Source organism: Neoarius graeffei, chromosome 8 (assembly GCF_027579695.1).
Source record: "Neoarius graeffei isolate fNeoGra1 chromosome 8, fNeoGra1.pri, whole genome shotgun sequence".
Taxonomy (NCBI): Eukaryota; Metazoa; Chordata; class Actinopteri; order Siluriformes; family Ariidae; genus Neoarius; species Neoarius graeffei.
Window position 1 is genome coordinate 86,517,348 of NC_083576.1, and position 19,779 is coordinate 86,537,126.

The 19,779-nt window shown below is 42.8% G+C and overlaps 1 protein-coding gene across 1 annotated transcript in view; it reads right to left on the bottom strand.

Annotated features, from left to right (window-relative positions):
* tmtc3 (transmembrane O-mannosyltransferase targeting cadherins 3) overlaps nucleotides 1–19,779 on the bottom strand; it is a 177,777-nt gene that overhangs the window by 143,691 nt on the left and 14,307 nt on the right. Inside the window, exons 2-3 of the mRNA XM_060928418.1 lie at nucleotides 16,985–17,198; nucleotides 11,491–11,709 (exon numbers count right to left, since the gene is read on the bottom strand). Of these exons, the coding sequence (XP_060784401.1) occupies nucleotides 11,491–11,709; nucleotides 16,985–17,173 (408 nt within the window). The 5' untranslated portion in view covers nucleotides 17,174–17,198. The remainder of the gene's footprint in view (nucleotides 1–11,490; nucleotides 11,710–16,984; nucleotides 17,199–19,779) is intronic.

The following is a 19,779-nucleotide window of genomic DNA, read 5'->3' on the forward strand; positions in this document are numbered from 1 at the left end:
AAACACAGGTTAATTACCGTCAGGTGTAGTGATTCTGCCACTCACCTTCCCTGGCTCCGCCCTCCTGTCACAGACCAGCGCTTGACCACGCCCCCGCTGCCACACATTCCCATTGGCTAACTTGTGTTTGACTGACAGCTACGCTCAGCCATTTCCTACTCGGATTCTGGCGGACTGTTTGACGAGTGACCGATCCACTGACGGTAAACAAGGATCGAGTGGACTTCAGTGGCGACTATGATATTGAATTAATTCAACAAAGTGTAAGTGCGGGACAGATGTGCTGTACGTGTTGCAGTAGTGCACATTATGCAGGTGTTTCGTGGCAAGTCAAATGTTAGCCTTCGCTCCACTACCCAATATAATAGCTGTCTTGCTAACGTTAAACACGCCTGCATAATGTGTACTACTGCAACACATACAGCACATTTGTCCCGCACTTACACTTTGTTGAATTAATTCAATATCATAGTCGCCACTGAAGTCCACTCGATCCTTGTTTACAGTCAGTGGATCGGTCACTCGTCAAACAGTCCGCCAGAATCCGAGTAGGGAATCGCTGAGCGTAGCTGTCAGTCAAACACAAGCTAGCCAATGGGAATGCGTTCCTGGACAGCCCACCCACACGGGAAGTTTGTGCCAAAACTGCAAGCAAAAAGTCAGGGAGCGCAAACGAGAAAGCTGGAATCGCAACCAAAATAAATTACGTCAAACAAAACTGAGAAAGCCGCGGAACAAAAATAAAAGGTTTCTGAAGAGTAATAGACTGATATTTTGCACGATGACACGAATAATTTGTTTGCCAGTCTAAAAAAAAAATTGACTTTTTTTTGTATTTTGATTTGTCGTTTTTGTTTGATATTTCAAAAGTATTCTATGAACATTTTGGCACAAAATTGATTCCATAATATTACTGAAATGTGTCACTCAGATCTGCGATGTACTGCGTATGAAAAATACAAGTTTTTCACAACGAGAAGATAAACTTCATATCTTCAAGCCGACGTGTGATTTTCTTTTTATTATATCGACACATTCACCAAAAAAAAAAAAAGCACCCAGTTTTATCAAAACAATTCATCGATTTCCTCACGAGTGGCATATAGAGATTTATGTCATGGTTTTGTTCTCCATGTCCCGGATGGAGCTCGGATAAAAAAAATAAGTGGCGTATTTCCCAGTAAAACACTCACGTCTACATAAAAATAATCATAGAATAAAAACTATGCAATTGAAAAGCAGAATGTGCAAAAAAAAAATGGAAATGTACAATGCCACTGAGAGAATAAGACAGAATAAGTCTCCCATCCCATCAGGGATGTAAAACTTCTGCCCTAGTGAGCGACTGCAATCATTTGTAAACAAACACGGCTGCCAATTTTGCCTCGTTAAAAACGGAAGATTTTGAGAGTGTTTTGGCTGCCAGGCCGCGTGCAGCTGTCGATGTTGATTTTAAAAGTAACTCAGTAAATTACACAGGGAAATGAATACTTCAGTGGGAGTAAAAAAAAATAAAAATACTGTAGCGAGCGTGCAGCATGGAAGAGGCTGGAGACAGAAATCTTAGTTTCTCAGTCATTAGCCTGTGCTATTTGCTCTCGATAGATAGCACTGGCTTGACTAGCATTCGCTAACACTACTGATGAACGCTACACGGGCTGGAAGGTGACTTCACTGCTGCGCTGGGCACAAGGAAAAATGCTAAGGAACGTCATGTGTACAATTGTATACGTTATGTCCGAAGGGGTTAATATTTGCTGGCTTTTTACGTGGCATATCAGACATATTCCATTCAGCTACTTGTCTTTGACTCGTTCAATATCATGCTAGCTGCATGAACTATATCTGATACACCATGAAAAAAGCCAGCCAATATTATTTAAGTAAATGGATTCTAATATTTAATATATATATATATATTTTTTTTTTTTGAGGTGCGGTTTCCAACAAATCCTGCGCTCTGATTGGCTGGTGGGCGGGTCCGTATCCTACGGTCTGGACCCTGGTTACAGACCTCTGGCGACTCGCTTGTTCACAACAACAAACATAGTAGCATTTTTTTGTCAACATTTATCTTTTTTTTTCACAAGATTTATTTATAAGATTATCAAAAATCTTATAAATTTCTGCCAGCATTTCTCAGGAGAATAGCATTAATTTTACAGCATGGATAGCGATAACGACAGTGTTCACAGTGAAAGCGAGTTTTACTCCCCTGAGGAAGAAGAAATAAAAGAAAACATTTCAGGAGAAAGCTAAAAACCTCTAACTTGCTAAAGTCGAGCAAAAACATGGCTGAATCCTGAATGACTCAATTTTGTATAAATAGGGGACTACATAGGAGGCAAAATGTAGTCTTTTTCCTGCCATGGAAGTGCACTTGTATACCGAGGAGGAAACCATTTGCATTACAGCCGTGAATGAGGATTCAAAATGGCGGCTCGGCTCGGTTTTCCTTTTCGCGCGCTCTCGTTTTCTGTTAGAATTTGGTCAAGAAAAAAATAAATATATTATTTACCAGCTTAAGGTCGGTCCGTATGGTGAAATACCGTGACCTCGGCCTTGAATACTGACCTCGGCCCAGAGGGCCTCGCTCAGTACTTTCAAGACCTCGGTCACGGTATTTCACCATACGGACCTCCCAGCTGGTAAATACACACACATTTCAGTGCCCAACATTCAGACTCTCATTTTGAGAAAATATTTCTGAACATGATCCAAAGACGTAAACAAGATCCATCCTTCGAAGTTAAAAAGAAAAAAAATTAATCCAAGGCATTCAGTGGAGTCTGACACACGCGCACACACACAAAAAAACACTTACCACTTCCGTAGAAAATTAGTAAAGATTGACCGTCACAGTCTAGAGTGTGAAAGAAGTTTATCTTAATTTACATTACAGACCAAGTGATTTGGAGTTGATTGACATCTTATTTTTTCTTCAATTATATATAAAAAAAAATTATATGTGACTTTGACTTTCACTGTGCATGAAAGGGTTAAATACAGTTCTTATCCCAGAGCCTATATTTCACTCAACTCTGCCCAGCCACGAACACACACTCTGACCTCTGCTTTCAGTATACTGAATCTATAATATTCTCAATTACAATACCTAAAATGTGCAATATTAACGTGTGGAATAAGTAATATAGACAATAAATTGCATATTTGATTTAGATACTTTTTTTTTAGTTGACTTCTGTTTCTTCGTTCTGAAATGGTCTCAAACCAACATCCATTCATTAACACATTCCATGTAATAAGTAAGGAATAACACATTCCAGACCCTGCTGTTAAAGGAAAATAATCCATGCCAGGGTGGTGTGATGTAGCACGACATACAGTGAAGAGCAGCTACCCCTCAAAATGCCACGTTTTTTCCAAGTGCCAAGTGGTTTCCCAACATGTTTAATTGATTAATGAGCGACACCTGACACATGAAATGATTTACAGATAGATTCAGTGTTGTGGGACGTCCAGGAAACACGTCGTCTCCTTTTCTCACCTACCGTACAGCTGGAGAATCATCGTACACGGTGTAGGGCTGGGCGATACAGCCAAAAACGCCATCACGATAAACATGTTCATATCCGTCCATGTGGATAATTACCCTGATAAACGTCAAATCGTGATTACTTTCAGGTTTAAACGCTGATTTTCGCTCCTGAATGCAAGCTGAAGAAACCAGACAGATAATTGTGGTTTTAGACCATTATTTACGGTCAGAACAGTGAGTGAAGCAGCGTTGTAGTCGAGTCACTAAACCTCGAGTCCGAGTCCAGTCTCGAGTCCCCAGTGTTCAAGTCCGAGTCGAGTCCAACACTACGTTCAGGCTGCAACCTGAAACAACCCATATCCGATTTGTTGTGAAATCCGATTTTTTTGTTAAGCCGTTCACATTACCAATTATATGAGACTTGTATGCGATCTCCAATATGAACGGAAAACGACCCAAAAGTGTCCCGCATGCGCAAATTGACACGTAATAAGCACATCTACGTAATACGTAAACAAAAAAAAAAGCGCACTCTTCAAGTTTGCAAGTAAAGCATGGAGATGAGGCGAGACCTGGCGATGTGGTTTTTGTGGCGGCGGCGGAACTCACACAATAATCTGATTAATGTGGGCAGCAGACTAATGAGACCGAAGGTGTCAAATTACTGGAAATTTCCAGAACAATCTTATAATCTTGTAATACAGGATGGTTTAACATCCAGGTCCCTACCAAATCCACCATTAGCTTGATCAATTCTATAAAAGTCTATTTAAATTCTGAAAACTGTACAAATGTTGTTGTTTTCCACCAAAGAGGCGGGATTAGCCAACGCAGAATAGTGACGTTTGTCTCTTGTTGATGACGTGTAGGTCGCATGAATGCGACCTGTCCGGTCAGACTGCAGTCGCATGTGAAAATAACGGATATGCATCGGAATTAGGACCACATATCCAAGCGGCCTGGGTCGCATGTGAAAAAAATCGGATCTGTGTCGTTCAGATTGTCAATAACAAATCGGATACAGGTCGCATATGGGCAAAAAAATCGGATATGGGTCGTTTCAGGGTGCAGTCTGAACGTAGTCCAAGACTCCGACCGCACCATGTGACGGTGTCTGTTTCAGCGCCATTAACATGAGTTTGTTCCTGAACATGGCGTATGAACAGGTGAATGTGCTTCTCTTTATCAGGGAGTGTGAAGTATTCTGTCAGAGACGGTTGGGAGACGGATGGAAGTGCAGAAGGTGTGTTTATTAATACAAGTGAAGACGGTAAACAATCCAGAACGGCAGGCAAAATCGTAAAACAGTGAAACAGGCGATAGGTCAAGCGAGACACAAACAGGCGATCCTAGACTCGGCAGAATCAAAGACGAGAAACAGGAAAAACAAGGAAGGAAATAAGGCTCAGTAACGCGTCAGCAACACAACTCAATACTTCGCCAAGTAAGTACGTTTTCATACAGGTGCGCTGATTGCGCCTTAATCCCGTGCGAGTGCGAGTCGTTTACTATCCGGAGCACACCCGAGAGTAGGGCTGGGTATCACAGTCAATTTCCTAGATCGATTCGATTTCGATTCTTAGGGTTTTAAATTGATTAATCACGATTCGATTCAATCTGAAGCAATTCAATCCGCTCTTAAATAATGAAAATATCTCCATACAATACATTGCAAAATACACGTCTTTATTTTGTAAATTTGACAGTTCACACGTAACTGTAAACAAAACTGTCTTATCTTCCTGTAATTAAAAAAGTGCAAATAAAAGTGCAAATGTAAATGCGGTGTGGCTCGTGAGAACCTTGGTGGTCTGTAGTACATGAGACATGAGGCACCACAGTTACCCCTTTTCCACCAAATCAGTTCCAGGGCTGGTTCGGGGCCAGTGCTGGTTCACAACTCGTTCAACTTGCGAGCCAGCTGAGAACCAGTTTGCTTTTCCATAGCTCGCAGTGCTAAGGGAAGCCACGTCATTACGTCGCTACGTTTGCATAAACCTTGGCGCGAATATCGAAGCAAGAACAACGCGGAAGAAGCAGCAGCAATAATAATAATAATAATGGATGACTTCGCGTTTGTACAGCTGCTGCTTCTCGTCGCTTAAAAATGGCGATCTTTCGCGGTCTTGTTATTGTTGTTGGTCTTAACAACTCGGCCCCCCCCCCCGCTGACATAAGCGGTTCTTTCCTCTGGCCCAGCAAAGAGTTGGTGCTAGCCTGGAACCGGTTTTTCTGGCCCCAGAGCCAGTTCTTTGTCAGTGGAAACAGAAAACCCGGTTCCAAACTAAACACTGGCCCCGAACCAGCCCTGGAATCACGTCTCTAGGCGAAAGCATGCCAGAGCAGCGGATGTTTGAAAAAGTGCTTTTTTTTCCAATTAATTCCACAGAAATGAATGGGGTTTTTTTGGACGATTTTTTCACGACTATGTCGCGAAAAAATCGTATTCTGCACAGAAAAGTAATAGCATAGCGAGTCCGATCGAGCCGCACGTTTTGATATATTGTTTGTCTGTGTGCGACGTACGGTTATTGAGTTATTCGAAATCGAAATTTGCGTAGGAATAACTAGACCGGACAATTCCCCGGGGGAAATTGTGAGAGGATGCAGTGCGCGAAGCAATTCAGTCACGCATGTTCGCTGGCCGTGAATGTGTGACCTGCAATGATGTTTCAATGCAATGATTGTGTGTGCTTGAGACAGCAGCCGTCATGAAGAAGAGCTATTCAAGAGTATAAACAAAGTGACTACAGGCGGAAATTAGCATGTACTGCTATAACCTGGGACAGACATCTGTCCTTACCACAAGGATAATGTTTAATTTGTGCACTGTCCCTTTTAAAAATAAAATAAACTCTAAACTCTAAGAAGAGTGGTTGTAGTTTGTATGTACGAACAGAAGTGTTCCTAATAAAGTGGGCGGCTAAGGTGAAGTGTCATGCCGACCGAGGCTGTTTTTTTTTTTTTTCACAAAAAAAAGAAATTCACAAAATTCTTTCACAGTGAGCGCTAGAAGGGTCTCCTGAATAAACTGATGTAATTTTTTGTCTGTAGTGTTAAAAATTAGAGACTTTTCTGTCACTTTTATAATGGGTGTCAATGAGCTAAGACACACAAGGGCTGGAGTTTTCTACTGTTTTTTATGAAGGACCAGGCCTCGAACAATGACAAAACTCGACAACGGAAGCAGCTATTCACAAAATTCTTTCACAGTGAGCGCTAGAAGGGTCTCCTGAATAAAATGATGTATTTTTTTGTCTGTAGTGTTAAAAATAACGACACTAGAGCGATTCAAAAACGAGTGACTTTTCTCTCACGTTTATAATGGGTGTCAGTGAGGCCTGTCAGCTGCCCTGTCCTCAGTTTGACGCTTGTCATTCAAAAACTGTAAATCCTATCGTTTAGGTAGACACATTGTGTGAATCAGGACAAGTTTTACTACTACTTTTGAGAAAATCATGTCTGTAGAGTGAAATTTGTGGCTGAAAACACAGTTTAAGCGAGAAAGTTTGAGCTTTATTTTCAACCTCTCTCCACTCTAAGTTAACGAGCTTCACTGGTGTGTAACGCAATAGACACCCATTCAAAAGCCGGATTTTCTCCCGGAACCCACATGGCGTTTGAGCCGGGACTGATCCGAAAGTGTAGAACCTAGCAGAAAAGTTGAATGCCAGATCCACAGAGGAGAAGTTTTCCTACGTTTTAGAGTTTGAATCACGTCTCTAGGTGAAAGCATGCCAGAGCAGCGGACGTTTGAAAAACATTGAAAAAGTGCTTTTTTTTTCAATTAATTCCATAGAAATGAATGGGGGTTTTTTCGACGATTTTTTCGCGACTACGTCGCGAAAAAATCGTATTCTGTAGAGAAAAGTAATAGCATAGTGAGTCCGATCGAGCCGCACGTTTTGATATATTGTTTGTCTGTGCGCGACGTATAGTTATTGAGTTATTCGAAATCAAAATTTGCGTAGGAGGAAGAAGAAGAATACGGAAGAAGAAGAAGAAGAAGAAGAAGAAGAAGAAGAAGAAGAAGTAGAAACACGTAGAAGAACAATAGTTGCAGTGCTTTGCACTGTAACCTATGGGCTCCCCTAGGGGAGCCCATAGGTTGCTGTGCAGCAGCACTACATCCTAATAATAAAACATAATGAAACACACAACTGAAATGATTGGCAAGTTGTGGCAGAGTTTTCTTACATACAGTATACATAGTCTTCACTGCCGTCACTTTCAACCTGAGCCGACATCGCGGCAGTCTTGATGTTCAGTGCATAGGCTACTCATGTATACACTGTAGCCACTGCGCAAGGCTGTTCCCCCCATCGCACTCCTGACCGCGCTCTGACTTTTCTAACCACTAGCACAGTGAGATGGATTAATGTTTCCCTTCTCTGCAGAAGACACGTCATTTTTGCTATTAAAAAAAGAGATGCATTGGGTTGTTTGTGTCGTTTCCCTGCCTGTACGTCTTAATGCAATAGCGCTCATTTAGGCTAGTTGTTTTCTTGTTTTTAAAATGAAACAAATATCGATTTATTGTATTCTTCCCCAGCAAGCTTAGGAAGCTTAGGAACATCACTGCTCGAATATCTGCTAAACTATCATTTTAATGAGAGCACGGGTAGACAAACTAACATTTAAACATAACTTCATTTTATTTAAGACCTTCCGTGTCCGGTTCCAGGCTCCGCGGGGTGCAGCTGCACCACTGGTGCAGAAAGACCGCATGCTGCAGGATTTCCTGCCTATGAAGAGAGTACTAGCAGGGTCGGGAAATCCAACTTTCAGAGGCTCTTGCCGGCTTCTGATCACTTCCCTGGGAGAAATGTTTCCCGACTTCAGAACTTTGGCTGAAGTGGCGCTGGTTATTCCAGTCTCCAGTGTCGCAGCAGAGCGCGGGTTCAGCCTTCAGAATAAAATTAAAACGTCAATGAGAAGTCGTCTGTCCGAGGCAAAGACGCAAAATTTAATGACCGTTGCCTCGGCAGCAGTCTCCGTTGACGACTTTGATTATGCACAAGCGAGCTCCCAATTTAAATCCATGCGGGCCAGAAGGAAGGTTTGAGCTCACGCAAACAGGTCAAATTAGATCGTCACTTAAATCGTTGTAGTGGACTGTTCATATTTTAACTGCAATTGTCTTGCTACGTTGTAAAATAACATTGTTCATATGCCCGTTAAGGCACAACAGCCGCAATGTTTTTAGCGGAGGGAAAATGGGTTCACAAGTGACCGAACGTCAGAATCTCTGTTCATCTTTTTGCATCATAAATACATAAATAAATGATTAAATAATACAAGCTTGTTCTGTGAATTAATTTTTAAATGAAAATGAGTCCATGAAAACACAAGTTATTAAATATATAGCATTTACAGCCTATATACATTGTCATTTAAAAGTTAAAATAAAATGACAGATAATAATGGACAATGACGGAATTTTTACGACCCTGTCCGTCAAAATGACGGCCAATGAAAAATTCTAACGCAACCACTGGTCAGATGTTTACGTTGCACCATAACGTAGTGTGGTTCGAGTACCTGAATGAGCTGCCTGAATCCTTCATTTTCCACTACAGAGTATAGGCGTAAATCTCTGCAAACAAAAGTCGCGATGGCCTCTGTTATCTTTATGGCCCGCGGAGACTCTGATGGTAATGCTAGCAGGTCCTTCAGTTTCTTTTGTTTTGCTCCGGGCGGCTTGTTGTCGGAAGCTAAGGTTAGCGTAGTGTGGTACCTTGTCAGATGGTTTCTAAGGTTTGTAGTATTCCTACAATAACTGAGCTCTGCTTGGCATATCTTACAAACTACCTTGGTTTTATCAAGCTCTTCGCCCTTTGTCGTTTTAAATTTGAAATGATTCCACACGTCAGATTTCATTTGAGACGGCTCGCCGAGCGGCGTTTTCCCTGCCTCAGCCATGGCTCTGGCCTCAGCCGTTTTGTGTGCGTGCTTGAACGTCACGACGTACGACTGCGCAGCTGCGTCATCACACACGAGACGGCTGAGGGAGGAAAATCACACAACACACGAGATTGTGTTGTGGGGAAAAAAACAAAACAAAACTCGATCTCATGCCCTGTGAATCAATAGTGCGAAATTTAAATGAAATCGATCCTAAATCGATTTTTTTACCCAGCCCTACCCGAGAGTCTAGCTGATGCACACGCCAAGGCGCATAGGTGTGACACACTTGCACGAAATTAGTATAAAAATTTATGTAGATAAATATCTCATCTCATCTCATTATCTCTAGCCGCTTTATCCTTCTACAGGGTCGCAGGTGAGCTGCAGCCTATCCCAGCTGACTACGGGTGAAAGGCGGGGTACACCCTGGACAAGTCGCCAGGTCATCACAGGGCTGACACATAGACACAGACAACCATTCACACTCACATTCACACCTACGCTCAATTTAGAGTCACCAGTTAACCTAACCTGCATGTCTTTGGACTGTGGGGGAAACCGGAGCACCCGGAGGAAACCCACGCGGACACGGGGAGAACATGCAAACTCCACACAGAAAGGCCCTCGCCGGCCACGGGGCTCGAACCCAGGACCTTCTTGCTGTGAGGCGACAGCGCTAACCACTACACCACCGTGCCGCCCGTAGATAAATATCTTGTACCAAATTATTATGGCATGTTACAAAAAAATAAATAAATAAAGTCCTTGTCTGCATGCAGTTAATGCACGAGTCCGAGTCATCAGTGCTCAAGTCCAAGTCGAGTCACAAGTCCTTAAAATTAGGGCACGAGTCAGACTCGAGTACGACAAGCCTGGAATGAAGGATGAACTGAATCACTCAAGTTCAAAAACTTGACCTGTACAATAATTCAAGATGAGATTACAGCTCCATTTCTCAATTTACTTTTTTAACCGCTGGACTTCGGTTGACGTCAAACTAATATATTAGGGCTGTAACGATACACCCAACTCACGATTCAATTCGTATCGCGATTTTTGACCCACGATTCGATACACCCACGATTTTTTTTTAATGTATTTTTAAAGTAGTAAATTTGACTTATTAACATTTACTTACTTACATTAACTATTTAATAACAGATAATTCAGACCACTGCAGAGAATGAGTAATATGTATGCAAAAATGAACAAATGTATATCCAAAGACTGTTTATTTCTCAATATAATATTGTTGAGCCGGAAGCTCTGTTTTTTTCGGTTCTGAAAAAGTCATTTTTCCAAATCGTGTAAATCCGTTAAGATTTTTTTTGGGGGGGTGGTGGCTCTCTCACTGTCTCACTCTCATAGGGCCAATGATTTTCTGTGATCGCGGAAAACAGATGGAAATTACGGAATTTTTATGGTGAAACATTGCTCGCGTGTCAAAATGTAACTGCCGCAGAAGGCTTCCGCCCAAGCAGACATGCCTTCAGTGTTGCCAGATATTGCTAATGTTTTCCACCCCAAAATATGTTCAAAACCAGCCAAAAAGCACCTAAACCCGCCCAATCTGGCAACACTGCATGCCTTTCCGGTCAAGTGATTGGCTTGTGGCACACCTAGCCAGCCAATGAGCTGCTTGTTTACAGATTCGCTTCCCGCGTCGCAACCAGAATGGCGACCGCTTAAAAGAAATGAATGCTCTGCCAGTGGCGAGTGTGGACGTTGCGTGACTCGCAGAAGATTGTCGCAGGTCGGCGAAAAAACGACTTACTAATAGATATAAAAAATAAAAGTAATTTAAGTAAGTTTAAAATGTAATTTAAATAAAAAGTAAAGTATTCATAAATTGAAGTTTGGAAGCACCTCTGTTTTTGGGCTGAGGAGAAGTTTGAAAGGGTGTACCGCGATTCTGCCTTCTTGTATCGCGACACGGATCGTGGCTCTGCGTATCGCGATTTCGATACGCATATTGTTACAGCCCTATAATATATACATACATACACACACACACCACATCTTGCCGTTCCAATATTTTCAGATGCAAGTGTGTGATTCAGAAGCCGAGCTATATCAGTACTCACAGCCTCGGTGTGGATCGGATGTACGGCGAACAGCAGCGCGGCGACCAGGCTGGTCGTCCGGTCCATCAAGAGGCGGCAGAAGCGCAGGAAGAGGACGCACACGGCCGCGTGAAGGATCACGTTGAACAGGTGGTAGGACGCCGGACTCAGCTCGCTGAGCAGGTAATTCAGGCGGAAGGTGAGCACGGTGAGTGGCCTGTAGGATTTATGGCTCCGCTCCTGTACGCAAAGACGTGGGAGAGGAGACGGGATTCAAACTAATTATCAAATTAGCGCTTAAGGAAGAGTACTACACCTCAACACTGGATCTCATTTACCAAGCTGGATAAGAAATGTGGTATTCATGAAAATCCTGTACATTTAAAGTTATATTTGTGCATTGTCAATCTGATTTACATCAAAATAAATCGTTTACATGGATTACTGCAGCTTTATAAAGTGGCGCTTGAAAGTTTGTGAACCCTTTAGAGTTTTCTATATTTCTGCATAAATATGACCAAAAACATCATCAGATTTTCACACAAGTCCTAAAAGTAGATAAAGAGAACCCAGTTAAACAAATGAGACAAAAATATTATACTTGGTCATTTATTTATTGAGGAAAATGATCCAATATTACATATCCACGAGTGGCAAAAGTATGTGAACCTCAAGGATTAGCAGTTAATTTGAAGGTGAAATTAGAGTCAGGTGTTTTCAATCAGTGGGATGACAATCAGGTGCGAGTGGGCACCGTTTTATTTAAAGAACAGGGATCTATCAAAGTCTGATCTTCACAACACGTTTGTGGAAGTGTATCATGGCACGAACAAAGGAGATTTCTGAGGACCTCAGAAAAAGCGTTGTTGATGCTCATCAGGCTGGAAAAGGTTACAAAACCATCTCTAAAGAGTTTGGACTCCACCAATCCACAGTCAGACAGATTGTGTACAAATGGAGGAAATTCAAGACCATTGTTACCCTCCCCAGGAGTGGTCGACCAGCAAAGATCACTCCAAGAACAAGGCGTGTAATAGTCGGCGAGTTCACAAAGGACCCCAGGGTAACTTCTAAGCAACTGACGGCCTCGCTCACATTGGCTAATGTTACTGTTCATGAGTCCACCATCAGGAGAACACTGAACAACAATGGTGTGCATGGCAGGGTTGCAAGGAGAAAGCCACTGCTCTCCAAAAAGAACATTGCTGCTCATCTGCAGTTTGCTAAGGATCACGTGGACAAGCCAGAAGGCTATTGGAAAAATGTTTTGTGGACGGATGAGACCAAAATAGAACTTTTTGGTTTAAATGAGAAGCGTTATGTTTGGAGAAAGGAAAAACACTGCATTCCAGCATAAGAACCTTATCCCATCTGTGAAACATGGTGGTGGTAGTATCATGGTTTGGGCCTGTTTTGCTGCATCTGGGCCAGGACGGCTTGCCATCATCGATGGAACAATGAATTCTGAATTATACCAGCGAATTCTAAAGGAAAATGTCAGGACATCTCTCCATGAACTGAATCTCAAGAGAAGGTGGGTCATGCAGCAAGACAACGACCCTAAGCACACGAGTCGTTCTACCAAAGAATGGTTAAAGAAGAATAAAGTTAATGTTTTGGAATGGCCAAGTCAAAGTCCTGACCTTAATCCAATCGAAATGTTGTGGAAGGACCTGAAGTGAGCAGTTCATGTGAGGAAACCCACCAACATCCCAGAGTTGAAACTGTTCTGTCCGGAGGAATGGGCTAAAATTCCTCCAAGCCGGTGTGCAGGACTGATCAACAGTTACCGCAAACGTTTAGTTGCAGTTATTGCTGCACAAGGGGGTCACACCAGATACTGAAAGCAAAGGTTCACATACTTTTGCCACTCACAGATATGTAATATTGGATCATTTTCCTCAATAAACAAATGACCAAGTATAATATTTTTGTCTCATTTGTTTAACTGGGTTCTCTTTATCTACTTTTAGGACTTGTGTGAAAATCTGATTATGTTTTTGGTCATATTTATGCAGAAATATAGAAAATTCTAAAGGGTTCACAAACTTTCAAGCCCCACTGGATCTGGAGCATCCTGTTGAGTTTAAAACCACTTGTTTTTATTGTGCAGACGGCCATATCCAGAGCAACTGAAAAAGAAAATTTCATGTTAAAAATCCTTGGGTGAGTTCAAAAAGTGAGATTTTTTTTTTAACCAGTTTAAAAAAAAAACAAAAACTTTATATTATTGGCAGTAATTAAAGAACACAAAAACTAAATCAAGCGAGCGAACACAAACCCGTAATTTAAAACAAATAAAATAAAACTAATCACGCAAGTGAGGACAGGCCAGTCTGTCTGTGCAGAGCCATAAACAAACGCACGCCCTGGCTGATGGAAGTTTTTTTTTTTTACACGGATGACTGGCGTTCATCTACATCCACTCAGATAGGAAATGTTTGTAAACCTACAACACTCGAGTCTTACTCAGAGCCAACATTAACTGCTTTTCCTCTTAGATTTAGTGCTTGGATTTAAAGAACACCCCACTCCTGTTCTACTGAAACCTACAAAAAGCTCCATTTTGTTCACTAATCTTCTGGATTTACTAGATTCGTAAATACGTTTGATTTCGGGCTGCCGCGATAATAACGCATTCATGCAAATTCCTTTTAATGCCACCAATTTTTTTTTTTTTGACGTTCTATGGATGCATGTTCTATGCCCCCCTCCTCTGCAGTTTGGGAAATCAGGAAGTGATGCAGCTGGTAGTCGGCGCAAGTCGTGATAAAGTGCACTTATGTACAGAATCAACTAAAAGCGTCGCATATTGACTTTACATAAAGCGTGTGTATTTTTTATATGCTTTCGATGGTCACAGGAGAGAAAAGACGACGTGTTTAAACTAGGGATGGCAAAAACTAAAAAAAAAAATCTTGACTGACCACCGAGCCTCATTAGCTGGTTAAAGTCGGTTAACCTAGGAGTTTAAACAGGGATGCAAACGGCGCGCCTTTTGGTGGATGCCGCCTTTTTCACGGCTGAATCGTGCAGATCCGATTTTTTTTTTTAGGGGGGGCGTTGGATAGTCTGGCTAACGCGACTTCAAAGCTCTGCGAGCATTGGTCTGGCAAAGATATTAAGCCCAACTGTTTCCCAGAGCCCGTGGTTGACCCGCCTCCCTGAAATGCCTGTTTGCTACTGGTCGAAGCCAGAAAAGGCTGTGACGAAGCTTAAACCAATCACATCACTCTTTCCTCTGACGTATGCGACGCGACGGGGCTAACTGGTAGATTAAACTCTTACCGAAGCCGGTCGGGAGCAAGGCGAAAACGTCCTTCCTTTCAATAAATACCTCCAGGGCTGCTCTTTGCTCCGTTTTCAATGAGAACTTGCTCCATGTTCGTAATGTTTCTAGTGAATGAAGCGCTTCCGGCATAGATTCTGTAAACAATCTATGGCTTCCGGTCGCAGTTCTACTACGTCAGTGCCTTGAACACGCCTCTACCCAGGGCCGTTGGAGATGCTCAAAGTTGATTGGCTCCCGATTTTTCGGGAGCTTGGAAGAGCTGTAGATAGCTTGCCTTGCCAGACTAAGCTCGCAACAGGCCCTCGTGTTGCGTCACACTTAGGATGGGCGGGCCCAGGCTAGGCGTTGGAGTGTCTGAATAATTTCATCAGAGTAAATTCTGTATTAAAATTACTAAATCAGCAAATGCCGTTACAGTCCATGAAACATAGGAAGTATAAGTATGAGAAGAAAACAGTAAATCAGAAAGCTGCGCACATTGGCGGGAGGGCGGGACATGACTGAATGGGTGTTTCTGATTTGTCAGCTGTCTTCAACTGGGGCGGGAGGGTGGGACATGACTGAATGGGTGTTTCTGATTTGTCAGCTGTCTTCAACTGGGGCGGGAGGGTGGGCCATGACTGAATGGGTGTTTCTGATTTGTCAGCTGTCTTCAACTGGGGCGGGAGGGCAGGACATGACTGAATGGGTGTTTCTGATTTGTCAGCTGTCTTCAACTGGGGTGGGAGGGCGGGACATGACTGAATGGGTGTTTCTGATTTGTCAGCTGTCTTCAACTGGGGCGGGAGGGCGGGACATGACTGAATGGGTGTTTCTGATTTGTCAGCTGTCTTCAACTGGGGCGGGAGGGTGGGACATGACTGAATGGGTGTTTCTGATTTGTCAGCTGTCTTCAACTGGGGCGGGAGGGCAGGACATGACACTGGGTGTTTCTGATTTGTCAGCTGTCTTCAACTGGGGCGGGAGGGCGGGACATGACTGAATGGGTGTTTCTGATTTGTCAGCTGTCTTCAACTGGGGCGGGAGGGTGGGACATGACTGAATGGGTGTTTCTGATTTGTCAGCTGTCTTCAACTGGGGCGGGAGGGTGGGACATGACTGAATGGGTGTTTCTGATTTGTCAGCTGTCTTCAACTGGGGCGGGAGGGTGGGCCATGACTGAATGGGTGTTTCTGATTTGTCAGCTGTCTTCAACTGGGGCGGGAGGGCGGGCCATGACTGAATGGGTGTTTCTGATTTGTCAGCTGTCTTCAACTGGGGCGGGAGGGTGGGCCATGACTGAATGGGTGTTTCTGATTTGTCAGCTGTCTTCAACTGGGGTGGGAGGGCGGGACATGACTGAATGGGTGTTTCTGATTTGTCAGCTGTCTTCAACTGGGGCGGGAGGGTGGGCCATGACTGAATGGGTGTTTCTGATTTGTCAGCTGTCTTCAACTGGGGCGGGAGGGCGGGCCATGACTGAATGGGTGTTTCTGATTTGTCAGCTGTCTTCAACTGGGGCGGGAGGGCGGGCCATGACTGAATGGGTGTTTCTGATTTGTCAGCTGTCTTCAACTGGGGCGGGAGGGCGGGACATGACTGAATGGGTGTTTCTGATTTGTCAGCTGTCTTCAACTGGGGCGGGAGGGCGGGACATGACTGAATGGGTGTTTCTGATTTGTCAGCTGTCGTCCTTACACCGCATGGTATGCCCCAAGCATTTACAACACAGAATTCCAGGTTCTCCGCTCCAAAATTGGCAGCTTCAAAACGATTGATTTTTTTTTTTTAACCAACAACCAAAAAAAAATTAACCGGTTGACGTTGATTCGGTCAACCATTGGTCAAACGGTCATCGGTTAACATTCCTAGTTTAAAGTCACTCAGACACGGATGCAGTAACCGTGTCCACATTTTTATCCACGAGAGAAATCCGGTGGGAAGAATTTGCAGTTATTCATCAGTCAAGTTCGAAGTTTGGTATAGCTGTGTACAGAGACGAAGGAAAATTCTGGAAAAGTCTCAGTATTCGAGTTTCTTTGTCCTGTACTGCTCCAGTGTACTTTGGGACGACTGTAGGTTTTAAGTAACTTGCATTACATCATCATATGTGATGTATCATTTGAAACGCTCCTAATAAACATGGCTCTCAAAACTATACAGGAATAAATATGGACCGAAATTACTGACATGTGAAAACTTGTACAAATTACACACGCAAAAAATAAATAAATAAAAATCCACCTCTGACATGGGGGTCCCCCAAAAATCATTGAGGAACAGTTTCTGAATCGGCGTCGAGGGACGAAGGTCCTTGTTATCCAAGATGGCGGAGACATCGTCGAACACGAAGCCGCACAGCAGGCTGTTCCAGTAGCAGCCCACCACCAGCGCAGCGATCAGACACGTTTCCTTCCACGACACCACAGCCATCGTCACCGGGACACCTCATGGAGCGCTGGGGAGGACAGAGACCGTTAAAAAGACTGAAAAGTGGAATTAAAGGAGGACTGAAGTCAGTCATTTTTAAACTTGCTTTATTTCTTCATTAACGTGTTATTCAATTATGTTTTCGGTTTTATTAGCCTTATATCGTGACTCGTATTGGCATGTTATATTACACTTATCGGCCTTTTCGGTTTTTAGCCACGTTGAATGTAGTTTGTTTGGTCCACGGTAGGCGTCGCTTATCCGCGCGATCTTCACGAGACTTGTGCGAGACTTAAAACGTGACATATCAGCGCCGCCATTTTGAAAACTGTTTACACAGCGGCCAGATCATTCCAATTTAGATTCATTTTGAGATTTTCCGCTTCATCAGTGATGGAGATTATTCCATACGACTTCAAACCAGCGTGGAGTAGAGAAGAGTTGGAAAGACGACAGGATAAGGACGAGTCCGTCACGCTGGTATTTACGTCATTACTGTCGCACAATTAAAACGTGCCGGATCAGGCGGCTGGTGGGTTTTCAAAATAATAAAATACATATATTATACTGAGCCCATTTCCCGTATAATCCTCACAAAGGTTTCGGACAGCGCTACAAAATGGCGTCCACACTATATCGTGCCCTGTATAGTGAGCACGGAGTGATTTCGGACACGGGGAAAACTTCCGGCTTGATTACATCAGCGTTCGAAAGAGGCCGCGGGCGTCTTTTGACGATGTTGTCAGATGTCGGTCGCTTTGATTTCCGTTGTACGTTTTACTTCTGTCCTACGATGTCTCGCACAGGTCTCGACGAATCTCGTTTACGGCCGTTGCTCTGACATACGGACTGATATATTACAGAGCATATTTCAAAGGCAAGGCAAGTTTATTTATATAGCACATTTCATACACAATGGCAGTTCAATGTGCTTTACAGAAGTAAAAACAAAAACAGTAAACAATAGAGAAATAAAATTACATAAAATAATTTTATTTTTATTCTAAAACAATTAATTAAAAGAATTAAAAGAAAATAAGAATTAAACAATAGTAAAAATCTCATCTCATTATCTCTAGCCGCTTTATCCTTCTACAGGGTCGCAGGCCAGCTGGAGCCTATCCCAGCTGACTACGGGCGAAAGGCGGGGTACACCCTGGACAAGTCGCCAGGTCATCACAGGGCTGACACATAGACACAGACAACCATTCACACTCACATTCACACCTACGCTCAATTTAGAGTCACCAGTTAACCTAACCTGCATGTCTTTGGACTGTGGGGGAAACCGGAGCACCCGGAGGAAACCCACGCGGACACGGGGAGAACATGCAAACTCCACACAGAAAGGCCCTCGCCGGCCCCGGGGCTCGAACCCAGGACCTTCATGCTGTGAGGCGACAGCGCTAACCACTAAACCACCGTGCCGCCCCAATAGTAAAAATAAAATAATAAAATGAAGTAGTAGTTCAAATAAGACGAGAAAGAAAAAAAAACCCAGCAGAATAGAATAAAGAATAAAATAGGATAAAGTTAAAGTAAATGTAAAACATGCAGAGAAGTAAAGATTATAAAGAATGTAAAGAAGACAATATTAATTATTTAACAGAAAGCATCTGAAAACAGCTTGGTCTTTAGTCTAGATTTGAAGCTGCCAACAGCAGGAGCATTTTTAATGTCCTCTGGCAGTTGGTTCCATAGCTGTACTGCATAGTAGCTAAAAGCTGCTTCACCACACTTTGTTTTAACAACTGGTTTTAACAGTAAATTTTTCTGTTTTGATCTGGTAGATCTGATTGGGTTAGGCCACTGCAACATATCAGAGAGGTAATTGGGCCCTGTACCATTTAGAGATTTGTACACCAGCAGCAATGCTTTAAAGTCAATTCTGTAGCTTACTGGAAGCCAGTGAAGGGACCTTAGAATTGGAGTAATGTGCTCTGTTCTTTTTGTTCGTGTGAGAACCCTCGCCGCTGCATTTTGCACCAGCTGAAGTCGTTTGATGGTCTGTTTTGGCAGGCCTGTGAAAAGGCCATTGCAGTAATCAACCCTACTAGAGATGAAGGCATCTATTAGTTTTTCCAGATCATTTTTTGACATAAGTCCTCTTAGTTTGGAAATGTTTTTTAGGTGATAAAATGCCGTTTTAGTGATTGCTTTCATGTGACTGTCAAAGTTTAGCTCGCTGTCAATGAAAACACCAAGATTTTTAACCATTTCTTTAGTTTTAATCCCTTTTGTGTCAAGAATAGTGGTAATCCTGAGTCTTTCATCTTTTTTCCCAAATAGAATTACTTCTGTTTTATCTGTGTTCAGCTGAAGAAAATTTTGTGACATCCAGCTATTGATTTGATCGATACACTGGTAGAGACATTCAAGGGGGGCATAATCATTAGGTGATAGAGAAAATAAATTTGGGTGTCATCTGCATAGCAGTGATACAAAATTGAATTTTTATTGATAATTTGCCCAAGTGGGAGCATATAAAGGTTGAAAAGTAATGGTCCAAGAATCGACCCCTGGGGGACACCACAGGTCAAGGGCATTGACGTTGAGGAACAATTTCCCAGGGTAACAAAGAAGCTTCTATCTTAAGTATAATTTTAACC